General features: G+C 39.3%; 1 protein-coding gene across 1 annotated transcript in view; it reads left to right on the forward strand.

Moving 5' to 3' along the window:
- gabrb4 (gamma-aminobutyric acid type A receptor subunit beta4) overlaps positions 1-25,532 on the forward strand; it is a 66,409-nt gene extending 40,877 nt beyond the window's left edge. The window contains exons 4-8 of the mRNA XM_071528163.1: positions 16,487-16,569; positions 20,459-20,596; positions 22,511-22,663; positions 23,873-24,129; positions 25,179-25,532. Of these exons, the coding sequence (XP_071384264.1) occupies positions 16,487-16,569; positions 20,459-20,596; positions 22,511-22,663; positions 23,873-24,129; positions 25,179-25,532 (985 nt within the window). The remainder of the gene's footprint in view (positions 1-16,486; positions 16,570-20,458; positions 20,597-22,510; positions 22,664-23,872; positions 24,130-25,178) is intronic.
- Positions 25,533-25,898: the final 366 nt, after the last annotated feature.

The following is a 25,898-nucleotide window of genomic DNA, read 5'->3' on the forward strand; positions in this document are numbered from 1 at the left end:
TACTTCATGGCTTCTGCCCCTGCGCTCTGACACCTCTAAAACACATACTGTACATGCAAGTGTCTCTCAGAGAGATATGTTAAGAAACAAATTCCTAATTACACAGTTTGTAATATGGCAACCTAGTGCTCTAAATTCATAAATACAACTAAACCAGTGGATATTTTGCTTTTTCATTTTCCATATTCATTTTTTTTTTTTTATTTCTGGCAAGACTGAAGAGAGCAAGTAGAAGCCACTGAAAATGAGAATGAGAATTTTATATATATGAGGAAAAATCTTTCATATTACTTTTTCCTACCATTGTTCCCCCAGTTTTCTAGAATTCTAGAGAAACAGTAGCCTCCCAAACCAGTCGCAAGTTACTAGAGAAATAGAAAATACTTTATTAAATCTTAGAACAGAGGAAATAACTACTAGATGAAACCAATTACACATAGGCAACATAGAGCCACCTACAGCAACGTAGAACATTGTCCCTCTCATCTCTCTAAGTGCCCACAGGAGCGCTTAATTGATGGATACAAGGGAGGGGTGACTGTTAAAAAAAACTGTGTACTGATGAAAACCCATACATGCTCATGATGAGTTGCTTACAATGGTTTATATGGATAGATTTAAGGGTGATTTAGTTTAGATGTTCATTAGGTTTAACTAGATTCCTGCTGTTTTTTCCTGCTGCTTCTGACGTGGCAGTAATAAGTTGCAATTAAGGTAACTTGAGCTCACCTGGGGCACCAGAAATGTCAGAACCACAACCGCTAGTAATATTTGGTATTGTGCTACTCAAGACAAATGGACTATTTTTGAGACATAGAGGTGTACATTCAATCCAAGATTATTTGACCCAGACAGGCTAAAAAAAAAAAGTTAAAAATGCTCACCACCTAAATGTCCTAGTTGCATCAGTGTACCAAACTAGACAATTCAGTCAACAGTGATTGTGCCCAGAGGGACCCATCCAAAATTCCCGGGAGACTGCTAAAAGTAAGAAAGCGTCCGGGGGGCTTGTTCAGATGCTTTGTTTTCACATCCAGCAATTTGCTGCTTTTCTTAACAGTAGTCATTACAATAAAATAGTTTGATGGAGGCAAAGAAAAAGGAGATGTGTTTGTTTGATAAACAAAATAAAGTGGTGGTGACATGTTTTAGATCATTTGAAGTAAAACATTGTCATTGCACTGTCCTTATTTACAAATTCTAAAAATTAGATACTGACAGAAATAGAGATATGATGCAGAAAAGGGTCTTTATCTTTTCCGAGTCTTCAGATCGGGACTATAAAGGGCCCTGAGACTGACTATTTCTATGCCGACTACCCAAGCAGCCCTCACACCACATCATAAAACCATGTTACTGCACACAGGTCTACTGTTACCATAAGCTACAACACTAATGGGCAACTGGCAGGTGGCATCCAGCTCTTTCACCACCTTGAATCTGTCCTCCAGATCATTTTTCAGCAATGCACAGTAATTAGCCAGCACATAATCTACATGTAACTGCGATTTTAGTACCTTTATGACTCTCCAGTATGCATGCACTTGGTATTGTTGGAACTTTTGACTCTCCCCAAGGGTAGTGTGAGCATTTCTGAGGTACAGAAGACATAACTGTATTAGTAGTAGTAGCAGTGGTATTCTCAATTTAATCCATTTGGATGCCAAGCCTCTAAAGTTTGACCCCTGAAGATCTTCTTAAATGCAGAAGATATTCTCCCTCGGTTTTCTTGGAAGGACTGCCTGTTTGAATCTATCCCCTATGCTACACTCTTGAGTATGGTAAAATACGAACTGTGGACATTTCACACAATCACATTACACACACTACTGCACCTTGTGCTGCACTGGGTTTGTGGACTCTCACCTATCTACATCCATTCACTAGGGTTCAGTGTGGAATGTGCTGATGCTGGTGTTTGTGATTTATTAACCAGATTTTCACTGCTTTTAGTGATTTAATTGTGTGTTGGGTTGTGCTGAATTGTGTTTTTTGTGTTGATCAGCCGATTCTATACAAACCGACATCATCTCTGCTTTACAACTGTGTCCTAATTTCCCACTGATCTTGTTTTGAGCCTGGACTGATCCATTCCCCGTACATGCAGTCACTACCCTATGGCTAAACTAGTCAGATTGTAGGAGTGCATCAGTGTATCTGTTTGAAAACCTGTAACAAAAAAATATCGCCATGGACTAAAATGGGTCACTGGCCTATCTTTGCTGGGCCTACCTACGATAAGACAATGTGTTTTCCACATACGGTAAGATAAGGTGACACTTTTTCTGCATCCTGGACCCCAGAATGAGACTATGGGTAAATGCAAATCTGGCAATAGATACAGGTACAGGACCATTGCAGGGTATGAAAAACAAATTCCACCGTCTTCACTGATGTCCCACAAGAGTACCTGTAAACTAGGCATTCCCACAGTGTACATGACATGAAATGTCACAGCAAGTAGAGCTGCAACGATTAATCGATTAATCGATTAGTTGTCAACTATTAAATTAATCGCCAACTATTTTGATAATCGATTAATCGGTTTGAGTAATTCTTTAAGAAAAATAAGTCAAAATTCTCTGATTCCAGCTTCTTAAATGTGAATATTTTCGGGTTTCTTTACTCCTCTATTACAGTAAACTGAATATCTTTGGGTTGTGGACAAAACAAGACATTTGAGGACGTCATCTTGGGCTTTGGGAAACACTGATCCACATTTTTCACCATTTTCTGACATTTTATAGAGCAAACAACTAATCGATTAATCGAGAAAATAATCGACAGATTAATCGACAATGAAAATAATCGTTAGTTGCAGCCCTAACAGCAAGTGTAGCTAACTTTACAAAAAACCAAAAAAAACCTGAGATCTACAGAAACTAACTAAGCTGTAAACCCTCATCCCCTTTACTCATGTCAGGAAGTAGGTGTTAAATACTAGCAGTTTGTTGGAAAAATGGATACACTGCATCACAGACCAAGCTCACCTTATAGCCTACATAAGACACCAGTGGACTATATGCTTGGCAGCTAGCAAGTTCAGAAAATGCATTTCTAACCTTGGGTGTCCCACTGGCGCAGCCTTTATTTTGCCAGAAATTTCAAAGGAGAAGAAAAATATGACCGCTTTACAGGGAATTCCAAATTGCAAAAAAAAAAAACCAAAAAACTGTGTCCAGCATGGAGTAGGGCTTAAGAGAAGCGTGAAGTTTAAACTGAATGTGGATTTGAATGTAGGTTACACAGCATGGTGAGGATGTACAGTATGCAGGAAACATAGACACTAGCCTACTAACCTGTTAGGGGTCTACTGCCTCCATTTATTCTCTTTCTCTACTTCATTCCAGCCATTAACAAAACACTGCAATTCATAATTCAGTGTCGGTCACACAATTAAGATGTATATAGAAGTCTATCCACACATAGACTTATCAACGTGAATGATGAATGTGTCTCCCAGCAAAGCACATCAATTCCAACTAGTCGCAGACATGGCATAGCCATTAGCAGCTGCATGAAGTTCAAAATCCAATTAACTATATATTTCTACTCAAAGGTAACATAACTCTTTAGGGAGTCATAACATACCATTTTATTAAGACCCAGGAAGTTTGGATGATAGACTTAGAAGAGAAAGTTGACAAGTTTAATGGAAAGGTGACTAATGCGAGATATCGAAATTAGAAGTAAAAAATGCAAAACTTTCTGACTGCCCAAAGCCAATTTGGCACCACTTTTAATATCCCATTCCATCCATTGAAGGCTGTACTTGACACACTGTGGCTGTGCAGACACACTATCAAGATAGCAAGTCTCTACTAGTAGCTGTGCTCATCTGTAGGGCAAAGCAAACATGTATTTTCATAATTTTTCATAACTAAGCCTATTAAAGGAAGGTGACACCAGGAGTTTTAATGGACATAAACTTGCTTAACCATGCCCATACATCCAGAATAGCCCTGTTGGGACTGGCACCCACACAGTGTAGTGCCAGTGCCAGTTTTTTAATGGAACGACAGTGCCAAGTCGTTCCATTAAAAAAAACGTGTGTATAAAATCTTGGCGGCACTTTGACTTAATTTGGGCAAGGTTTCCAGACCAATGTTTGCCAATCTGATAAGCTTTCTGAAATCCTTCAATCTTTTTCTGTTACACGAGTAAATCCTATTGTTTGAAAATATTTGCAATAAAGTATAAAATCTCACCTTTGTGTCATAAGGATGTCTTCAAAATGGCTGCCACTCTTCTACACCTCTTTCCTGTGAGCTGTAAAACATTAGAGCCATTGGGGCCTCACCACACAGGGAAGAGGTGTAGAAGAAGAGTGGCAGCCACTTTTTAAGACATCCATATGAAAACGACTAGGACAAGTTTGTGATTTATACTTTATTGCAAATACTTTCAAACCATATGATTTACTTGTGTAACAGAAAAGGGTTCAAGGATTTCAGAAAGCTTATCAGTCTGGAAACCTTGCCGTGTACCAATTTCACCAGAGAAATAGAGTAGCCAGGTTGCAGAAATGCATGCCTTGAGTTACACTGAGCACTAGATACATCTCTAGAGTCTAGACCAATGGCATTATGTCAGGGTGTGGCTAGTTCAAAAATGGTGTGGTCAACCAAGACACGAGAGGAGAGAAATACATTGTTTACTTGGCACAGTACGATAGCTACAGTACCTTAGCTGGACTAGCCTAGCGATAGTTGGCAATGAGACCTAGAAACGGTAAATAAAAACAGAAAAACTGAACTGAAAATGCCTGTCCGTTGTTTAGCGCTCGCTTGTAAGACTAGGTCAAAACCCAAGGAAAGTTTACATACTTTGTCTAAGCGAAAGCTGAGGCAACAAAGGCGTAAAGAGTTATTGTGCAAAAAGTCATAGCACAGCATAAAGCATAGCAAAGTGCATGCAATTACACAGATATGCACAGTCCATAGGTCGGGGTCAGGTACAGGTACAGAATCAGTCAGTTTATGTTGTGCATAGTATTTGTCAAGTTAGCATAGTGTAGCCAGTTGAAGGAACTTACCTGTTATGTTGTCATTTACCTTCTCGATCCAGCTGGTGCCTTTCTCTTTCCCCAGTTAATCCTGTTGGTTGTGCGGAGGAATGTTTCTAAGATGCTGCTGTGTATGTCGAAAAGTTGGTGTTGAGTAACACACAATGATCCCTGTTCCTTGTCAGCCAAGAATTCAAGCAAAAACTGTGCACGGTCCCATTCAATGCAGCATACTCTCAGTCTCTGTGGGCACGGCTGTGCAATATCCACACTAGTCACTGTTACCCGGTGCCTCTCCAGCTCCTCCGTCTGTCCCAGTGACACCTTCCCCCGAGGCAGCAGCTTGACTTGTAGCTCGTTCTTGCCTCCTTTACAAAAATCTCCTCCGCAGTGTATTGTTGTTCAAACAAATATGGCTGAAGTGTGGACTCGATAAAATGTGGTTGAAAATGTTGTTGTCCATTACATTTTCGACAGTAGCATTGCTCTCTGCAGCCACAGTTTGCTCAACTTTTGGAAAGCAGAGTTTGCTAACTAACTGGCTAATATGCTAGCCTTCTGCAACAACCAAGTGTTTGTGCATACCAAAACAGCCCCCCGGGGAGAGGCATGAAACCAACACAGAGTAGTTGCAGTTTTCAAAATTACCAGGCTAGGTGTCATGGCATCATTTTGCTGTAGCAAATCCTGAATCCCAGACTTAGCAAAACAAAAACAGCAGAGCAGAGTTGGTGTTACTGTTTCCAACAACTACTGTATGTTCACCTAAGGAATTACTACTTTAGATCAATGTTGTTTTGCGGTTTTACCTTAAAGCTGAGGTAGGTAGGTTTGAAGGAAAACAGGAAGATGAACACACTTAGCCCCCTTTCCCCTCGCTCCCACCCAGCCAGTGGCAATGAGTGTGGAGGTGAGTGACAGCTCGGAGTAAAGCCCTCACATACAGAAGCAAATCTATGGCACTATCAATATTGCCACAATTCTGATATTCTGACGTACTCATGCAGGCTATAGATCGGTTCTCACCATTGCCAGCAATGCTAAAAAAAACAACTTTCTGTGGCCTCCAACTCTATCTTTGATCACTTATTTTGTCTTTCAACATAGTGTACAACATAATACAGGTGTTGTCATGACATACATTGGTAACACTTTACAATAAGGGTCACTAAGTTAAGGGTTAGTTAATTCTTAATAAGCATTAACTAACCCTTAATTAACAGTTAACTAATGTGTCTGGTAATCATTTACTAATGGTGTTCATGTTAACTAAGGTATTAATTTATACATTATTGAATAGTCATCTTTATAAACTATTAAATAATGTATAAATTAATACTTTAGTTAACATGAACACCATTAGTAAATTACACATTAGTTAACTGTTAATTAAGGGTTAGTTAATGCTTATTAAGCATTAACTAACCCTTATTAAGCATTAACTAACCCTTAACTTAGACCCTTATTGTAAAGTGTTACCCATACATTTCTATTGTCAGACAACTGCAAGTGATTTGATCGAGGGTCACAAAATGCTAACAGCACAGAAATTACCGTTAGCCTTAGCCAGTTAGCATTTTGCTTTTATTGAGATGTTCACAGATGTTGGAAAAATGTGCACCCTACATACACATTATATATTTTTATATAATGTTTAGATTGTCAGCTGGCCACTTTCCTATTAATTTTAAACTGTAAATATTCAATCATAATTTACAATTTAAATTTGTTAACATATGGGTGGCACAGTGGCTCAGTGGAGTTTGCATGGGTTTCCTTCAGGTGCTCCGGTTTCCTCCCACAATCCAAAGTTGCAAGTCACTTGGAATGGAGGCTCTAAATTAAGGTGTGAATGTGAGTGTGAATGATTGTCTGTGTATCTGTGTTCGCCCTATGATGGACTGGCGACCTGTCCAGGGTTTCCCCTGCTTTCTGCCCAGTGCATGCTGGGATAGGCTCAAGCCCCCCAGGACCCTGAATAGGAATAACTGGGTAAAGAAAATGAATGAACATTACATTTGCTGTAGCCTTCTCAGATGATGATGAGTGTACACCGTTTCACTTGAAGTAAATGTAAGGTGCTTACTTTTTGGTAACCAGTCCCATGAATAATATCTCATTATAATATTCATTCTAGTGTGATGTCAGCTCATTAGTACAGTTAATGTACTGGGTTTAATGAGACTGGGTTTATTTGATAACTTTTTACATTTATTGAATGGCAGAAGCAAGTTATCAAACAGCTAATGTTACAGTAGGGAATGTTTTCTCTCCTCAGTGTTTTCCCCAAAAGTGGCCATGGCTCGTAGTTTGTGAATGAAAGGGAGGCATTTATTTTGTCATCTGTATTTATTTAAATTATTCCATTATTATTATTATTATTATTGTTGTTATTATTATCTATTGTATTTACTTATTATTATTTTGTTTCTATGAGCAGGGAGGGGAATGCTGGGGGGCTAAGAGGAGATAATGGGGGGATATTACTGTCTAAAAAGAAAAGTATGAATCTGTAATACTGTTTCATCATATGTGCAGATTGTTGAATAAAATTTGGTTACAAAAAAAAAGAAAGGGAGGCATGATTGTGAATGTGTGGCTACACAAATTCAAGGCAAATCTGGAAAACAGCTCTCCTGGAATTACTTTTGTTTTTTTAAAACCCAGTTTAAATTATCATTTTTATTTAGTTGAGAGATGATGTAGCTGAATTTTTGCCTATTAAGCACCATCTATCAATGGCAAAGTTTTTGTGATGATGAGGGAGGAGGCTGGGTCTGAAGGCTGATGGATGATGGAAGTTGAAGTCACTGGAAAGTGTGGGGTCTGGTGTGCAGGCGTTTTTCTGTAGCTTGCCCGTGAGTTGAGAGCCTGAATGATCATTAGCAAACTGACTCTCCAGTTTGGCGCTGTACTGGGACTTGGGTGCATTGGTGGCCTTGCTGAGCTGGGTTTTTGCCAGGTGTTCTTCCTCTCTTCCCATTCCTGTGAATCTGCTCTTTGATCTTCCTCAGTTTATTAAACAATTGGCATAGCATTGTAGTAGTACAATGATCTTCTTTGGTAAGCAAGCTGCCTCACAGAAAAGGATACAGGAGTAGACTGTGTGTAGGTGTCAAAACTATTGCTCACATATCTGAAGGCCTCCCTGTCTGTAGTGCTTGGATCCACCTCCAGACTGCTTTCAGCGGTTGTGTAATATTGGCACTAACTGCACCAATGCATGGTCAGAACTGCTAAGCCTGTAAAAATGAATGAAATGCACCTTTATGCCAATGGCCAATTGTCACTTGTGCAATCAGCCTCCTCAACAAAACAATTTTTTTTTTTGCTGTGTGATTATTTTATGTAACGGTATGAGTGTGACATTATAATTTATTGTACTGACCAAAGCCACTAAAAATGTGAACCCATGAACACATGCGCCGTCATTTGCGTGCGCAAATCCAACATGATCTCCCACAAATATGTGTAATGAACACAATCTCTAAAATAGTGATTTACGTGCTGTGGACACGTATTATGGGAAAATAACGTTTCTCCACCACAAATTGAATTACGTTTCCCTGCAACAAATTTAAATACGTTTCTCTGCCACAAATTTAATTACGTCCAAAAGGTTGGTTAACAGTTAAATTTAGGCAAGTAAAACAAGTTTGGTTAAGGTTAGGGTTAAGGTTATGGTAAAGTTTAAGCAAGTAAAACAACTTGGTTAAGGTTAGAGAAATGGTTTGGTCATGGTTAAATAAGAAAAATGTTTGTTAAAAATTCAGATGTGACTTACGGTTGAAATGTCCTTTGAAAACACTGGGAATCAAACCCCGGTCGCCGACATTGAAGGCTAAGGTATACACCCATCTGCCATCCTCAACCACATCGCCCTTACTTTCCACTGTGCTACTTCAATGTGACACTACGTCCTGTTTATAGTCGTGTCTCCTTCATGTAACCGTTTTGTGCTGGGAAAACGTAAATGTAATACTTTACGTTCCACCAACACGTAATTTGCTGTTAACATGTCGTGTTCATTTCTCGTTTTTCTGTGAGATTAGTCTGGCAAATCCATTATTTTCAATGTGGGCGCGCGTTGCGAGCTGTCTTCTTTTTCAGGCGCAACCATGGCGTCCTGAGATAAAAATATCTCAACTTTTTGAAACGCTGCAAACGCACCGCATGTCACATAGCCTGAAAGCCTGAAATAACCCTTGAATCGTTCACCATGCAAACGAAGGTCCAGGATCTACTGGTGATATTCTCTGTACTCTTGTATCTTTGCTAAATCCTGGTGCTCGGCCAAATCGATATGCCACGTCATCATTCATTCCGTTTGTTTTTGATATGGGATATCGAAAACCACATATGTCATCAATCAAGCATGCCAATCATATCCCAACCTCATCCCAAACTGGACTCTACCTTGTGTTTGATACCTCTAGCATTTTGACTAGTTATAATGTAATAAAATATATCCTAAATTAGCATTTTGACTACTCATAATGTAATAAAAGATATCTTAAATTACCATTTTTACTAGTCATAACGTAATTAGAGATATCTTAAATTAGCATTTTGACTAGTCATAATGTAATAAAAGATATCTTAAATTAGCATTTCGACTGGTCATAATGAAATGAGAAATATCTTAATTTAGCATTGTGACAGGTCATAATGTAATTAGAGATATCTTAAATTAGCATTTTGACAGGTCATAATGTAATTAGCGATATCTTAAATGCCAATTTACAATATCTCTCATTACATTATGACTAGCCAAAATGCTACTTTAAAATATTCCAGATAACTGTAATGAGAACTACTGGAACTACCACTACTAGGCCTATACAGCCGCAGCAGCTGTAGTAGTAGTAGCAGCAGCAGCAGCAGTGTTGTTGCTTGCCACTACTGACTAATACCACCTGGCTTAATGGTACTGCTGCAGCAGCAAAAGCAGCAGTGGCAGCACCCACTGCATTCCCTGGAGCCCCTGGTAAAGCTCTTACTGTGGACTTTGACAAGGGCCTTCAACCCTATAAGATAAGATAAGGTAAGATAAGATAGCACTTGATTAATCCCCTTGGGGAAATTCAGGGAAGCTTGCCTCCCTGTCGGGGAACTGAACCCCGGTCTGGCCACTGTGCGGTAGGCAGGGATACTAGCCACTATACTAATGAGGAGCACCAACTGTTTGGACTGGGTGGCAGGTTTGCTTCAGTGGTTGGCGAACCGAGTCTCAACCGCAACCGCCAGACCACCGTTTGGACTGGCTGGCAGACTCGCTTCAGCAGGAGGTGAACCTGAGACAGGCTCTGATTGGTAGAGTCCAGCTCCCTCCAATGATCTCATAATCAGTTAGAATGGTGAAGCAAAGCCGTGTTCTGATTGGTGGAGGAGAAACAGCGGGCCAAGCCGTCGATTGAATGCGAAAAATGAGTTTGGATTATTTGAAATGATATTTAGCCTATTACGTAGAACTTTATTTGTATTTGGAGATGCATGCATTTAAGTCAAACTTTGCAAGAATAATGTATGTAAAATAAGTCAAAATTTATGTGCAGTTGGATGTCACATGCTTCTTAGGTGTGTGTGTGTGTGTGTGTGATATAGGCCTAAATGCCTTGATGCATAAACACAACGACAAGCCTCCAGCTGCACTGGGATGAAAGTGGCCAACAGAAGAAACAAGAAAATAAATACAAAATAATAAATCTAAAGTTAAGCTGTCCAAGTAGTCCATTTTGTCCAACAATGTCTGATAGGAAATAATTACAATATTTGTGTGAAGAATTCCCTGTAAGTCTCCTGTTTCCACGGCCGTCACACTTTCTCCCTTTCTTATTGTCCTTCCCAATTGTGCAATCCTTAAAAGCAGCTTGGATACAGCTTGGTAACACACACCCAGGAGGTCGCTGTGAATGGATTGTCGCGTCTGACAGCCTTGATTGAATCTGGATCTTCAGTTTAACAATTGATTGTCTTTTTGCATTCTGGCCAATGTAAGTTGAGTCATTACATTCATTTGCAATAGGAAATACGGTCAGATCAATGTCTGCTAAATCCTATACAGCCGACTCACAGTATCCTGGCGCTCGGCCAAATTCATACGCCACTTCATCATTCATTCAGTTTGTTTGTGATAATGGACATTCACTATCGAAACCGCATATGTCATCAATCACCAGGCATGCCAATCATATCCTGACCTCATCCCCAACTGGACTCTGCCTTGTGTTTGATACCTCTGAACCCAGTGAGTGGGCATCAAGTTAGCCAGCAAAATTAAAGTTGTAAAATAAAAGCCCTCAAACTGCAAGGGACGGTAGCATTAGAATGCAGCTGGAAAAATAATCCCCTCACTCCATCTCTGTACATGGGATCATTGCTATTATGGTGTTATCGACTGTCTAATGTCATGTTCCAGCCAGGTCTGCAACAAAGAAAAATAATAGAATAAAGCTTTGAAAGGAAAACTTACAAAACACAATAACTGGTCCCATGTCATTGTAATGGGCATGGTCAGCATTCACAGACCTGAAAGACTTGCATCTTGAATTGCAATTATGAAGACTTACAGTAAGCCCAGGAAGCCTTGAGACTTGACTTGGACTTGCCCTGATTGACTTGAGACTTGACTTGGACTTGCACCAAAAGACTTAAAAACAGCTCTGCTGCTAAACACCTGTAGCCACACACTAATGGTGACTGCTGTTTGAATAGATGCATCACACACACACACACACACACACACAATGTTATGGTACCTGTGGGGTGGGGTGGGAATACTAAACTCTGTTGAATAATTTGAATTGTATCAGTCTCAAGTTCTCATTAATTATCTTCTGGATTATATTGTAATGTGCTTTTACATTAGCTTGCTCTCATGTGACTTGGTAGATAGTTAATGGAGCATTACAGATCCACAATACAATGCTAGTGGTCTTTAAACAAGAGAATGTAATATGTGTGCAGTCATGTACGTTTCATGTAGGATAGTTGGTTGTGTTGATCTTTACTCCATTGTTAAGATTTATGTAGTTATCCTTTTTTCCAATTTGGTTCCCTAATGCTAAAAACACTGTACGTGTTGGATGGGATTTTTTTTTATGTTGTTGTTGGTTAGCTCCACCCCTCCATGTTAATTAAAGTGAAACATGAACTTCTAATTTGTTAAATACTCTAAATAATCTTCTGATGTGAGACCATTCAGCTGTCATTCACTCATTCAAACAAACTGAGTATTATTGATACATTTGTCTTGCCTTGCCAGACCTTTCTACACACTTTCAACTCATACTCAAGTTCCTTGTGGCACCTTGTACCAATAGTCTACCTTCCTCCTCTCTCTCCTGATACCCTTTACCTTGTTGGTTATTGCTGTGATGACATCAACCACTCCAGGAGCCCGGTGGTGGCAGACAGGGAGATTATTCCAATTTTGTTTGACCTCCAGTGAATTATATGTGTCCCAAAGTATTCTTTACTCCATTTTAGTGCACCTTTTGTGATTTAGCCGATATGGTAATGATAAAATGAAGTGTTTCCAAAATTAGATTGCTGCTATTTTAAAAAATAAGTTGCACCCACTCTTAAACATATATTATTATTAATTGTCAGAACAACTTATAGCTTCTTTAAGGGATCATTTCTGTCCAATTGCAAGGTGTTGCACCTGTAACTGTTCTGTCTTTAGATTTTGTTAGCAGTCTTACATTTGATTTTCTTGTTGAGACAAGATAGTATCTCAGACACCCCTTCTCATACAGTGCTGCATTGCTAAGGCAGCGTGGCACTCCTAGCCATTTTCTTGCTAATCATTCTCTCCAACTTGTCTGTCTTTCTGTCTGTTATGGGTAACTCAAAAGTCCAAACTGTAGACACCACAACTTGAGTTTGTCTGTTAACATTGATCTCTATGCACTCTAAACCTCTTATCACACCTTGTCCTAACCTCAAAATCTGCTTTTTGTCTGCAATTTGGTGCTAAATAATGACTGTCTGTCTGTTCTAAACTCTGTGAGAAGTCTGGCATTCCTGCTTTTTGCACTGAAGTGTCAATTAGCTGGTTCCTTTCTGAGTAGTTTGTGATTTTTTTTCGCTATCACACTCTAGAAACTGTTTCTCTCTACACTGAGGAGGCGCATGGGCCAAAATTTAATTATTTCCTCCTGCTCTCCGCCGTGATGTGGGGATTATTTGCTTCTCCCATGTTTTCTATTATACCATCCCACTAAACTTTTCACTGGCTTCTCCTATATTGTTGGAATTGCCTATTTGTCAATGCACAACAAGTCAAGTCCTTGGTTGACAAAATGATAATACTGGCTGGCTCATCTATTAAGAGATATTGAATGACAAATTTAAGGTGATTTTTTCCCCCAAAGTGGATATATAACAGTTTGTTTCTAATAGTCCTTGAGCACATCCTATTTCTTTGGTGCTGAGTCAAACAAATGTACGATTTGTAGAGAAATGGCCTTACACAGCTCAAATAAGTGTTGGGCCAGGTGTAGACTGACAATTCTGTGAACACCTCCTCTCATGACACAGTACTGAGGTAAAAGACAAACAAGAAAACCCCCAAAAAACAAAGTTGGAATCACGGCTTGATGACACCAAAATGGCATACCTTCGTTTTGATCCTGGTTGGTTAGGAACCTTTGTGGCAGTTTAAATGCAGTCTCTATTAACAATAGGGTAAAGGCATGATGGGCCCTGGTTATAATGTGTTGGTAGACAGATAGCTTCCATTATATTACATTTTGTTGTGATTAGACTTATTGAGCAGTTACTGTAACTGCATACCACCCAATATGCATATCAATTCTGAATGATATAGATGTTATTAATGGCTATGTCATTAATGTTGACTTGAAATATCCAGTGCAAAGAAATGCTTATTGAGTGCAGTTTTTACTTTCATTGCATCACTGCTGAGAATGCGACTGACTAACCTGCCATGGCAGGTTAGTCCTACAAATCAGACCTTTACTACGTATAGCAAATTTATCAACTTTGTCCATTATACAGCCTATACAATGTTTACTGGTGATATTTCTGGTGTTTGACTACTTTATAACTACTTTTGAAAAATATAGCTGCAGCTGAGTTTGCAATCGGCTGTAAATGCATTTTTTAAACTTGATTGCCAAGTGACATTTCCTATTACTGTAATTAAGCAGGGTGTTGTCCGCTCATACTGTGTATCTGTAGCAGCCCTGCTGTATACTCTCAGTAGAGGAGCGTTTTGAGACAGCAGAGAGGTACAGTATAGCAGAACAGAATGCAGCTTGGGCAGCTTAATGCTTGTGCAGCAGAATGCAGCTCAGTGTCATTGCGAATAATAAATATTTATTTATTTATTTTTTTCTCTAACCTTCTGGTGCCTTCTACTATCATGGGCCCAGGAGCCCCACATGTCTGTGTGTTAATCTGACCCAGTCGACTTCAGTAGACCATATTTTGTTTTCCAATTACCCTCAGACAGCACTTTGTTCACCCCACCATAACCAATTTACAAGCGCTCTCTGTCTTTAAGCAATATCTTTCAAAATGCAAACAGCTCATTATCTATTACTAATTCTGTATGCGTAGATTTTTGTGTGCATTTGTTTGCTACATTGATGTAAATTTGTTAGACAGCAGACTGTAGCAGCATCGGTGGCATTGGCCAAAGCATGATACATAATTTATCCAAAATGTAAAATGTGCTTTAAATGGTAAATCTTTATACCACTTCTCGTCATCCTGTAACATGCACTGCAACATAAACTGTGCACATCGAACTTCCACTGTGAATATGCTGGTGGCTTCTGACACAGAGATGATGAGTTGAAAATTAATTTTTCTATTTCATTTACACAGGAGGGCAGAAAGCGAGTGAAAGCTGGTATGATGAACACATACCAGCTGGTATGAACAGCACAAATGTAATTACTAAAATGTGCTGCACCAGTAAATATCTCAGTTAAATGCCAAAGACTCCTACATGTATAATTTGTGGCCAGTGCTGTTTTCCTGGGCTACTGGATTTATTGAAATTGAATATGCTGCTATGCATACATCATTTATAAACCTACCTGGCAGAAATTCACTTCTAGGAAGTAGCAATAAAAACGCACATCCAGAAAATCTCATACAGGTGCAGAGCAGAAAGTGATCCAAATAAAAGACAATAACTCTCCACATTGCTCCCCAAGAATGTTAGACTCAAATAATCAAAATCATCATTATTTCACCTTTTCAAAAACAGAAAATCACCAAACTGTATGCATAGAGCTGATAGGGCTTTTGGGGGATATTGTTGTGGCTTACACTGACTTCATCAACTCATGCCTCCCTAATACAGTAGGATAAACCTGCATAAATTAAAGAAAGCAAACCGGTATCTTTTTTCTTCAGATTTGGAAAGAGTATAAACTATAAACTTGCAACCAGCTATAACCAATGTTATGTTTGTGTTATGTTTACAGGATTTGGAAGTAATGTAAAATTATTTTATCATAAGGCAACCCTGTTTCGATAAAGCTACAGTGAGAAAATAAAAATGAACATAAAACAAATTTTCAAGGTAGGGCCATTCATTTTTGCTGTTCCTCTCCTGAGAGAGTTTCACGAGATTGAAGTCCCGCCTCATGAAGTTTTTTTGGGTGCAAATTTACAGCATGTATTTGATTGTCACAAGGCCTGTATGAACATTAAATCCTGGTGGCTCAGCGGTGAGCAGTGTTGCTTCACAGCAAAAGGGACCTGGGTTTGATCCCCGGCCCGACTCTTCCATATTCATTCATATTTCAAACATATTCAAGTCAGGTGGATTGGAGACTCTAAATTCCCTATAGATATGAATGTGATCATCTGTCTATGTGTGTTGGCCCTCCCTTAACTTACAGGAGAGGCGACCTGGCCAGCTTGTCTCCCTGCCTTCTGCCAAATGCATGCTGGGATAGACTCCAGCTCCCATGACCCTGAAAAGGTTTAAGCGGTTAGAGAAAATGAATGTGCTACATTAATTTTGCATTCAAATGTCTTTGAGCACACCTAATCCAAAATGGATTCAGCAAAGTAACATTAGTTCACAGCGTTACTTCCACTGAAACCTATTGAGATAATAAATGTGGTATTGCCAAAATATTCTCAGAATAACAAAGAGAAATCTAGTTAGTGAATTATTGAACTACCGCTCCCCCTTCCATGTTTTCACAAAACAACTACAAAATAATGACTTTTAAAGAGCTATGGCTTGAGTAAGTTTTATAACAGTTTATTATACCGCTGGCTCAGCCATCCACTTGCTGCATTTTTGGATCCAGTTCATGTCCCTCTCTTGCCCTTTCCCTGCCTCTTCTACTTTTCACCATCAAATTAAGCAGAAATGCTATAAAATTGCCTTTAAAGACAGGTTACCAAGGTAACAGTGCGTATGTCCTCATCCCATGTATTTTGGCACTGTCTAAGTCTCTGCTGTCCCTGTTTTTTTTTTTTCAGAATAACCACTACCGCTGCTTGCATGATGGACTTGAGGAGGTATCCTCTTGACGAACAGAACTGCACCCTGGAAATCGAAAGCTGTGAGTAACGCAAACTAATCTATTCTTGACACCCCATGCATCACTCATAAACGAGCCTCCTCACCCCTCTTCCCTTAACTTACAGCTGCCTTCCAAAGTATCTTAACATGAACGTCAGAGAGACGTTTATACTAGTTATCACTGCCTTAAAACAGCATGGTACCTCTGAAAAGCACAGGTAGTTAGGTGTTTTTTTTACTAAGCATTTCATCATGGAATATGAAACGAAGCTGCGATCTGCAGCTCTGGAGCCATTTTAAACACCATGTGTCGGCAGAGGTGATCATTTAGCTCTTTTAAAGGAGCCATTTGTGGAATTATTGGCATCCTCGTCCCTGTGTGCCATTTGTTATACATATGTTAACTCCAAAGCCAATGACTGCTTTGACAAATGAAGAAAAAATTCAAAGTGCTCAGTGATGTGTATTGATTACTGTTCCCTCAGTCTGACAGACAGACAGGGCCACCCCTGGACCTTTGAAGGGCACAAGCAAAATTTAATTTTGGGGGGCCTCACCTGACCGTAGCCATGGTTCTGAACCCATAAATCACATGGGCCTAATGCGTTGTCTAAATCAATATAGTTTCATATTTGCTCACAGTCACCACATGTTTATCTTCAATGGTCACTTTTAATCAATAATTTGTGAGCATTTATACTGACTCATGTTCATACGCCCCACACAAAACTCTTTTGTAACTCACTGGAATCACAAATGACTTTGGATAGAATTGTTTTAAGTTTATCAGCAAAAATGATCATATCAATCACTGAGGACTGATTGATGACAGGACTGAGGTGTTCTCAGATGGGCCCCACTGTACATGCAGTGCATTATTTGTGAAGAAAAAAAAAAGGCCGCCACATAGACACCTTTATATATACATATATACCTTTGTCATAGAAACAGAAAAAGGGTTTTGTGACACTATAATAATAACTTTTATATTAAGTTTATTTGCATAGCACCTTTCAAAACAGCAGTTACAAAGTGCTTCACAGACATTAAAACAATAGAGAACCTTGTAGAAAGTCAAAATCAATTAGAATGATATAGTCAGTTTGGTGGAGAAGAATGGAAGATGCGTCTCTTTTGAGTTTTGCTTACAACACAGAACAATATTCTAAATTACTAAATAATTAGTGTATTTAAACTACTAAAAACTCAGATCTCTGTTATCAGATCAATAGTACTAGTTTGCAATCTTTGCAGGTACAACAACATCAGAGAAGGTAGAACACAGAAGGCTTATAGGTAAAAGCCACATACAGGCTTGCATACTGTAGGTTTTTCTGCTTTTCCTTCTTCTTCTCCATTCCATTCATGTTATTGGGCTTTCACTGAACAGTATTAGCTATCTGCTCGCATAACACCACCAGTGCAAGACTATCCCACTGATCAACAAGGTAAATTCTGTCTAATAATCTGAAACACTGTGGACAGAATGGGATTTTGTTTCACCTCTTTCACATTTTGACTACTGGAGTTACAACACTGCTAGTTCTGTTCTCTAGACCAAGAGCCAAGAAACAGTTTTTAATATAGCAATAAGACCTGAAAGGGCATTTTTTACAGTGATTATGGTTAAGACCATAATGTGATGCTAAAGGTATGAGACTCGGCTGAGTTTTAGTAGTTCTGCTATTCCAGGGAATTAAGTCTTTCATGCTGTTACCAACACGTGTATTGTCTAAAAAGTTTCCTTCTAAGAGGTACATACATAAGAATATAAAAAGGAGAAAACAGGAAAAATTTGTGACTAAAATCACTTACTGCTTATCACAAGTGTTGGCATAAAAACCAATAAAGCATGGCTAGTGGTGCTTTTATGGGAATTAACAGCATGGCTGGAACACATCTTTGAGCAGTCAGATTGCTTGGCTGAACCTACCTGTTGTATAATTAAGATAATGCCTCTTTCTGTTGTTGAACTCTGGGTGAATAGTTAACAAGCCATTCCACTGTGACATGATATTAAACAATATCATTGAAATAAATATTAAAAAAAAAAAAGTGCATCAATTTTTCAAAGGCTTTAATTTAGATAAATCATGTCCAGGTGAATTATATGCTAGTGGTATAATTAAAAATTGTATTTGCTTGATCATTTTCATTGACCACCCCATCAATCAACATGCCTGTTCAATATACCACATAGTTGTTGCTGTTGTTGTTCATGATAAAACTGAGTCTTTACCCTTGGGGCATCAGGAAGGAATGAAATATGGATATGCTGTGAATTAAAAGTTGCAAGAATATCTGCTATTTATGCTCATGGAACGCCCTGCGCTGCTGGGAATAGAGCACATTAACCATCAATTTGATTGATTAAGGACCAGCCGGTTGTTTCAATTTCATGGACAATGTCACGTTTCCTTACCCTGTAACCTCAGAGAGAGATTTAAAGGTAATGAATCCTGGTCCCCTAGTGAGTGTAATGTCATCCGGGTCTGGAACTAGGGTAGTAGAATGTGAAATGTAGTAACACTTCTCGGACTGAGAAATTGCTCTGCAGTGAATGCATAAACTAGCCTATTGACATAAATCTACCGCTGAGGTCACACTTGATTCCATTGCCAGTTATATTGTACCTCTCGAGAATGTGCAGGAGAATAATACGAAGTGACGCATGTTAATAAATATTCATGCATAACTTTTTTCGTAAAGCGTGCAGTGATGCAGCTCCAGAGGAATTTGGACAGCGGAGTGGGGAGCACAGACACTTTTAACTTGAGTCTGGAGTGTATAGGATTGTGAATCACTCAACGATTGCTCCGGTTTGTTACAGTACTACCCTCAAAGCTGCAAGTGGGCATGTTTTGACAGAAACGCTACCCAGAACCCCCCCCCCCCCGCCAAAACCCCTTCTCCTCTCATCATTCCCTGCTTTCCTGCAACCCCAAATGCAGCTGCCATGTGACAAATACAAGAATTGATTTGAGAAGTTGCAGATATTAAATGAAAGTTACTGAAAAACAGTGATGAGCAGGCAGTAGAGAGAGAAGTGTGGATAGCGGCATTCATTCTACAAGGCCAGTTAGACAGCATCAAGCTAGCTAGATGGCTTGATGAAAGTTACATTTTCTCCTTGGTCGTCTAATAATAGCGTGATGATGATAATGTCTGCTGGTGCTGTTTTGCCCTAAGCCAACATGATGCTTATACCTAGCATGGATTTCGTTGTGAAGTTAACAGGCATATTTCTTACAGCTGGTATTGTACAAAAAACAAAAACCTGAAGCAAATACAGAGTTGTTGTTGTTGTTTTTTTCCTTCTTGGAGCAAAGAGTGTTTCTGCGGACGAGAGGAAGATGAGTGACTGATAGAGTGACGTGTTTGCGCAGCCTCATGTTTGGGGAGCAGAGTTTCATTTTGCTTTGCTCTGCTCACAAGCTGTGCCGGATAGCGACGCACTGTATGATGTTTTGGCTTCATACTCTATTATTTTTTATGTGGACTGATAGAGTGACTGTGACATTAAAGGGCAGAGTGTCACTTTTAATTTGTGGGTGTTTAAGACTATCAGAAATTAAACATACTGCTGCTTTTTGTTCGTGGTTCCCTCATTTCTGCTTAGGATGTGGCCACAAATTCTTACAATGCAATGATTTTTAAAAGTATGCAATCTATAAAGATCACAAGACTCTTGATATTTTGTGAGGTTGCTGAGCTCTGGATGACTTAGAGGCAATATAGAATACATGTAAACAAGGTTCTGATTTGTGAAACCGACCTCCACACATTATGCTCCTGCAGCAGAGCTTCAATATAAACATGGTTAACTTTAATGGTTGTGTCTGCCTACTAATTTTGCCATTGAACTTACACCCCTCATGTTTTCATTCCCCTCTCTACTCCTCTGCCAACTCCCCCTGACCTTGACACAGATGGATATACCACAGATGACATAGTGTTCTTCTGGCAAGGAGGCGACAACGCCGTGACGGGGGTTGACAAGCTAGAGTTACCTCAGTTCTCCATTGTGGACATCCGCTTGGTGTCCAGGGAAGTCAGGTTTACTACAGGTAAGGCCTTCAGTCGTAAAACCTAACAGGGTCGAACGTGTCCATTGCATGCACAAATTACTGTTACTGTACTTGCTCTATAAATCATAACACCTCTGCATCTGTCTCTCCACCGTGAGTGGAGGCATTAAATACATCATTGTCAGTGTTGGGAACATTATTATATTTGGAAAGTATAGAAAGACAGTTTGCTTGTTTAATGGAGCACATTGTAGCTGGCCATTTCCACATAGGCCATGTTCATAAGAAATGGACTTGTATGCAAAGAAAACAAGTGTAACTGAAGTATCAAACTTAGCCTTGCTTGCTAGCTCTATTTCTCAGTAACTACAGATACACTTGTACTCAGACTGTTTAAACTGAAGTGAAAGAAAGACACTAAATGTAGCATCATTGTTGTGTTTCTATCAGAGTCAGAACTGTAATAACAATGCACAATAAACATACAGGAATTGGACTTGGTGGCCAAGACATATTGACAATTTACAAGGATTACAGCACAAACTGACACACAATGATAACAGGACCTCACATACACAGCAAAGGAACTGTGCAAGACTTACTTGAGACTATACATATCATTCTATATATTCAGCATTCAGTATGTCTATAGCTGTGTGTGTTTGAGCATGGTGGTATGCAGCATGGTTGCAGCTCTATGATCCATGTTTTAATCGCAAAATTGTCATAGTCAGATTTTATAGACAATGGCATAGCAATATTGTTCATACACTGATTGGGTTAGGAATCTTGCAAGGGGTCGGACGTTCGCCCCGAACACAAGAGCTTGCAAAGCCATAAAAAACAATAAAAAGCAGTGTGCAAGCAATTCAGGGGGGAAAAAAAAGGTTTGTGTGAATGTAGCAGTAATCTCATTCCAGCCGACCCTTACTACCCCATAAATAACTTCACAATTCCAAGAGGGAGACAAAAATAAAATTTAAGCGTCATTCCCATGTTTCAGTTAGGTGTAATTTATTAACATTTAGTAATGTTAACCACCATTAATCTGGGATGTATTGGTGTGTTCTTGTTCATTTGTCACAGACTTGATGAAATATGTATGCTAAGGTATTGATTCATTAAAAGATTTACAGGATCCTGGAGATGATGAGGTCATTTGTCACTGTGTGTTCCTCATAGGAGATAGCCTTTAAGATTAAAACCATCATGCTTAATCTTAAGCCTTTTTTCTTTGGTGATGAATTAGGCATACGGAAACTCTAGATAGAATATATAGAATGGAATATAACAATATATACTGTATATAGCAATTTATATTGTCTCCGTAGTTGTAAATATCTCACTATAGCTGAAGCAGAGAGAGCCGGGCTTGAGGATATATATTGCTTTTTTGCATCAGCATTTTATTGTTGTGCTTGTTTGAATTACAGTATATTCAACAGACCAATTAATGTCTTACCACAACCAGCTGACATTTTTCCTTGCAAAATGTACAATGACTTACTGCACCTCGCAACCATATATATTCTCCTTACTCGTGTATTGTAAAGACACGCATTCCAATTACGCACCTTTTTAAATGCCCTTTTGGTAATGTTTAGAGGACAGAGAAAGTGCTAAAGAAAAGCAGAGCAGCTCTCTGTGACAATTCTCAGAGGGATGCTGGAGCTGCCTGCTGAGATAGGGGGTTGCAGAAAAATCTGCCGTGTTTGCGACTTTCTGCCATGTTTAATTGGAATCGAACTTGTCCCTGGAAAGGAATCCATCGCTTTGGGGAAATTAAGTGCTCCATCTGAACAAATGGAGAAATGACTACCCTGCGCGTTGTCAAAGTGCAGACTTTGGAACTCTTTAAGTTGTGGCAACATTTCCCCCTTCTCTCATTTTTACTGATGTGTTTTCCCTGCTTTCCACTTCTCCAATTTATCACTCCATCCTCTCTCCTTTAAGGTTCATATCCAAGGCTGTCGCTGAGTTTCAGGATTAAGAGGAACATCGGCTATTTCATCCTGCAGACATATATGCCCTCCATCTTGATCACCATCCTCTCCTGGGTCTCTTTCTGGATCAATTATGATGCCTCTGCAGCTCGGGTGGCCCTGGGTAAGACTCAGCCACCACTGTGTTGTTTAAAGTTGCCACATTGTCACAGTAACTTAAAGCGTGTTGCTGTCACACTGAACACTGACTACATTTTCATGCACACAATAGTCAAATTATTGCCCTCACTTTGATTAAAATTTCATCAAGCGGTTTACATTTGTAGGGGGAAATGAATGGTCTGTCAATACTCCTGCTTTCATGCATTTTTCGTACTTTGATTACTGACTGACTGCATCAATCAGACACCCATAGGCTACAAGCAGCATTAATGATTTCCGTTTGGTCATATTGCGCCTATGGAAGTCGCCCAGCTCTAATGCTTGAGAGGCATAAAAACCAGGTGTAAACGCTGAAAGTAACTTTGAAAGTTGATGAGTTTCAATCCCAGAACAGAGAGATATGCTTACTCCTTATATATTTGTACATACAGTATGTAAACATCCTAACAATCATCAAATAATACAACTAATGTCACACTACTCCACAAGATTCAATCACAATCTGAATATTTTTTATAATGTTTATGACATTTATCAAATTGACATAATTAGATTAATGTGTTTACATGGCCCATGTTGTAATTGCAGTATTGTCACAGTGTCCTGTCCAATATTTAATGGCTATTTTAACATTATGCCCAGGAACAACAATTGAAAATTAGCTGTCTGGCTAATACTGGCACATTTACAGTGATGCTGATTAATATGCATTGTCCCTGTAAAAATGACAATAAAAAAATCAAACTTTGAGATACATTCATGCCAGTGGAAAATGCAGACTCTTATTGTTTTTGAGTTACCTGACTGCCCATCACAAGATGTTTGTAAATCATATGTATACTCTCCAAGGCTTTACAGTTCTGCATCTGAAGCTCTTTTGATGAAGACTTGAATCAGACTATGATGCATCATACAATACAGCCTTATTAATAGTTTATTGGCCATATGGAGTTGTGGTAGATTCAAAGATCATATGCCTAACTATGAGAAGTGAGCATGTTCTGGCACATCAGTCTTTTACTGAATGGATGACAGTGAGTTTCATAGTGCATCCACCACTGGACTAACCTCGGTCAGATGATGATTCATTCATGAATGCATGCTAAAAAGAATAAATGTTTTACCAAAGTGAAATATAACTTTGAGTTAACTTGCCGTGCCAACATGTGTCTCATTGTGAATTCTTTGTTTCTGTGTGTGCTGTACTTAGGTGTGACAACGGTGCTTACCATGACAACAATTAACACCCACCTTAGGGAGACTCTCCCAAAGATCCCGTATGTGAAAGCCATCGACGTCTACCTCATGGGCTGTTTTGTGTTTGTGTTCCTGGCCCTGCTTGAATATGCCTTTGTAAATTACGTGTTCTTTGGCCGGGGCCCCCAGCAACAGAAGAAAATCAATGAGAGGCTGAATAAAGCCAACAACGAGCGCCCAAGATACGAAGAGAAGCGCCTGAGGGAACAGGTTTGCATCTTCATCTGCTGCCTCTCTCTTCTACTCTGCTTCTCTGTGTCAATCAGAGTTCAAGTGTAAAACAACTGTCTTTTTCATATCAGATTCCTAGCCATAGTCATTTTGCTCAAAGCCTGACACATATATTCCCCAAAGTAATCTTCCAGAAGCATACTGATGCCACCACAGCCAAATATGCATTCACCACCCATCATCCATTGCTTTTTCCTCAAGCACTGACTGCTTTTTATTGAGCATAGCCTTTTTCATTGAGGTAGCGACTCATCTAGCTCAACAGTGGTATAAACATTCTCATTTCTTATTTAGGTTGTTGTCTACGTTAATGCTGTAGGCTTCATTCATTCTCACTCTGCTACCTTGTGTTTTTTTTTTTTACATGTATTTTCCAACTTTCATCTCAATTGGACAAAACATCAAAATACAGGAAAAGGCATTGAAAATGTTCAATGGTAGAAGCTAAAATGGTCAGACTGAATGAAGCCCCCATGTTTTTGTGTGTGAAGTACTAAATGCTATGCTTATTCAAAGTTGTTCCTGTTAACTTTATGTCTTATGCATTGTGTAATTTTTAGAAAATGTGCTTATTTGCCAGTATTTTATAGGCGTTTTAATGTTCTCTTCATTTTTCTTTCACATTGCAAGGACTCCATTTCCGTGCCGTTTCAAACCAACACCTTCAGGTCATTTACACAGCGAAGAAATCTGTATCTCGAGGAACAAAGAAAAGTTGGGGTACATTTATTTAGAAATCATATGAGCTGTAGGACAGCGGTCAAAATGAAGTCAGATTATTTGTGTCACTTTATTGCAAGAGAAAAATCACTATTAGATTTCTGTAAAAAGAAAATATGATTAAACTATTTAGAAAGAGGCATGCAAAAAAAAAAGACATTCCATATCATCCCTGCATTTTGCTTTAGCTTGAAAGCCTTGGGGGGGTGGGAGGGGTAACATAAGCTTCAGTAGTAAAGGGAATTTGGGGCTATCACAAGACATTTAACTCACCCCTGACCCCCAGTATCTCTCCTCTCTCCTAACAGGTGGATGCCTACGGAAACATCCTCCTCACCACGCTGGAGATGAATAACGAAGTGATGCCTTCTGACGTGGGGAGCAGCGTCAGTGACTCTCGGAATTCGGTCATGTCCTTCGACAGCTCCGGGGTCCAATTCAGGAAGCCCATGGCCCCCCGGGACGGCTTCAGCCACCATTCGCTGGACCGGAGCGCCATGCGGAGCCGGGCCAACTGCCGGCTACGACGACGCTCCTCCAAGCTCAAGTTGAAAATCCCAAATCTGGCAGATGTTAGCACCATTGACAAGTGGTCTCGGGTCATTTTCCCCATCACCTTTGGATTTTTCAACCTAATCTACTGGTTGTACTATGTGAATTGATGTGCATCCCACTAGGAATCATGGGCCATATTTTGAGAGCACATTAAATTGGCTTTGATACAGTTCCAAAATATGTATACACATATACAAGTTGAACATATGTATATGCATATTTCTATATATTATATTTATATATACACGTGTGAAATCTGAAGGACCTTTCTGCTGTACAAAGTATTAATAGGATGACTTGAATGTTTAAGAATAATTGTGAGAGAAGAATTTCAAGGCTTTGAGTTTCTTTTTCCTCCTGAAACAAACAAACAAACAAACAAACATGAGATCCCGCCGTGGGGTTTTTGGAACTAAAGACTGCATGATATTTTTGCTAAAAAAAAAAAAGAAAAAAAAGAAAAAAAGAAAGTG

Source organism: Centroberyx affinis, unplaced genomic scaffold, assembly GCF_046629955.1.
Source record: "Centroberyx affinis isolate AG114_WGS23_722 - 3 ecotype Tasmania unplaced genomic scaffold, CSIRO-AGI_Caff_v1 ptg001629l_1, whole genome shotgun sequence".
NCBI lineage: Eukaryota > Metazoa > Chordata > Actinopteri > Beryciformes > Berycidae > Centroberyx > Centroberyx affinis.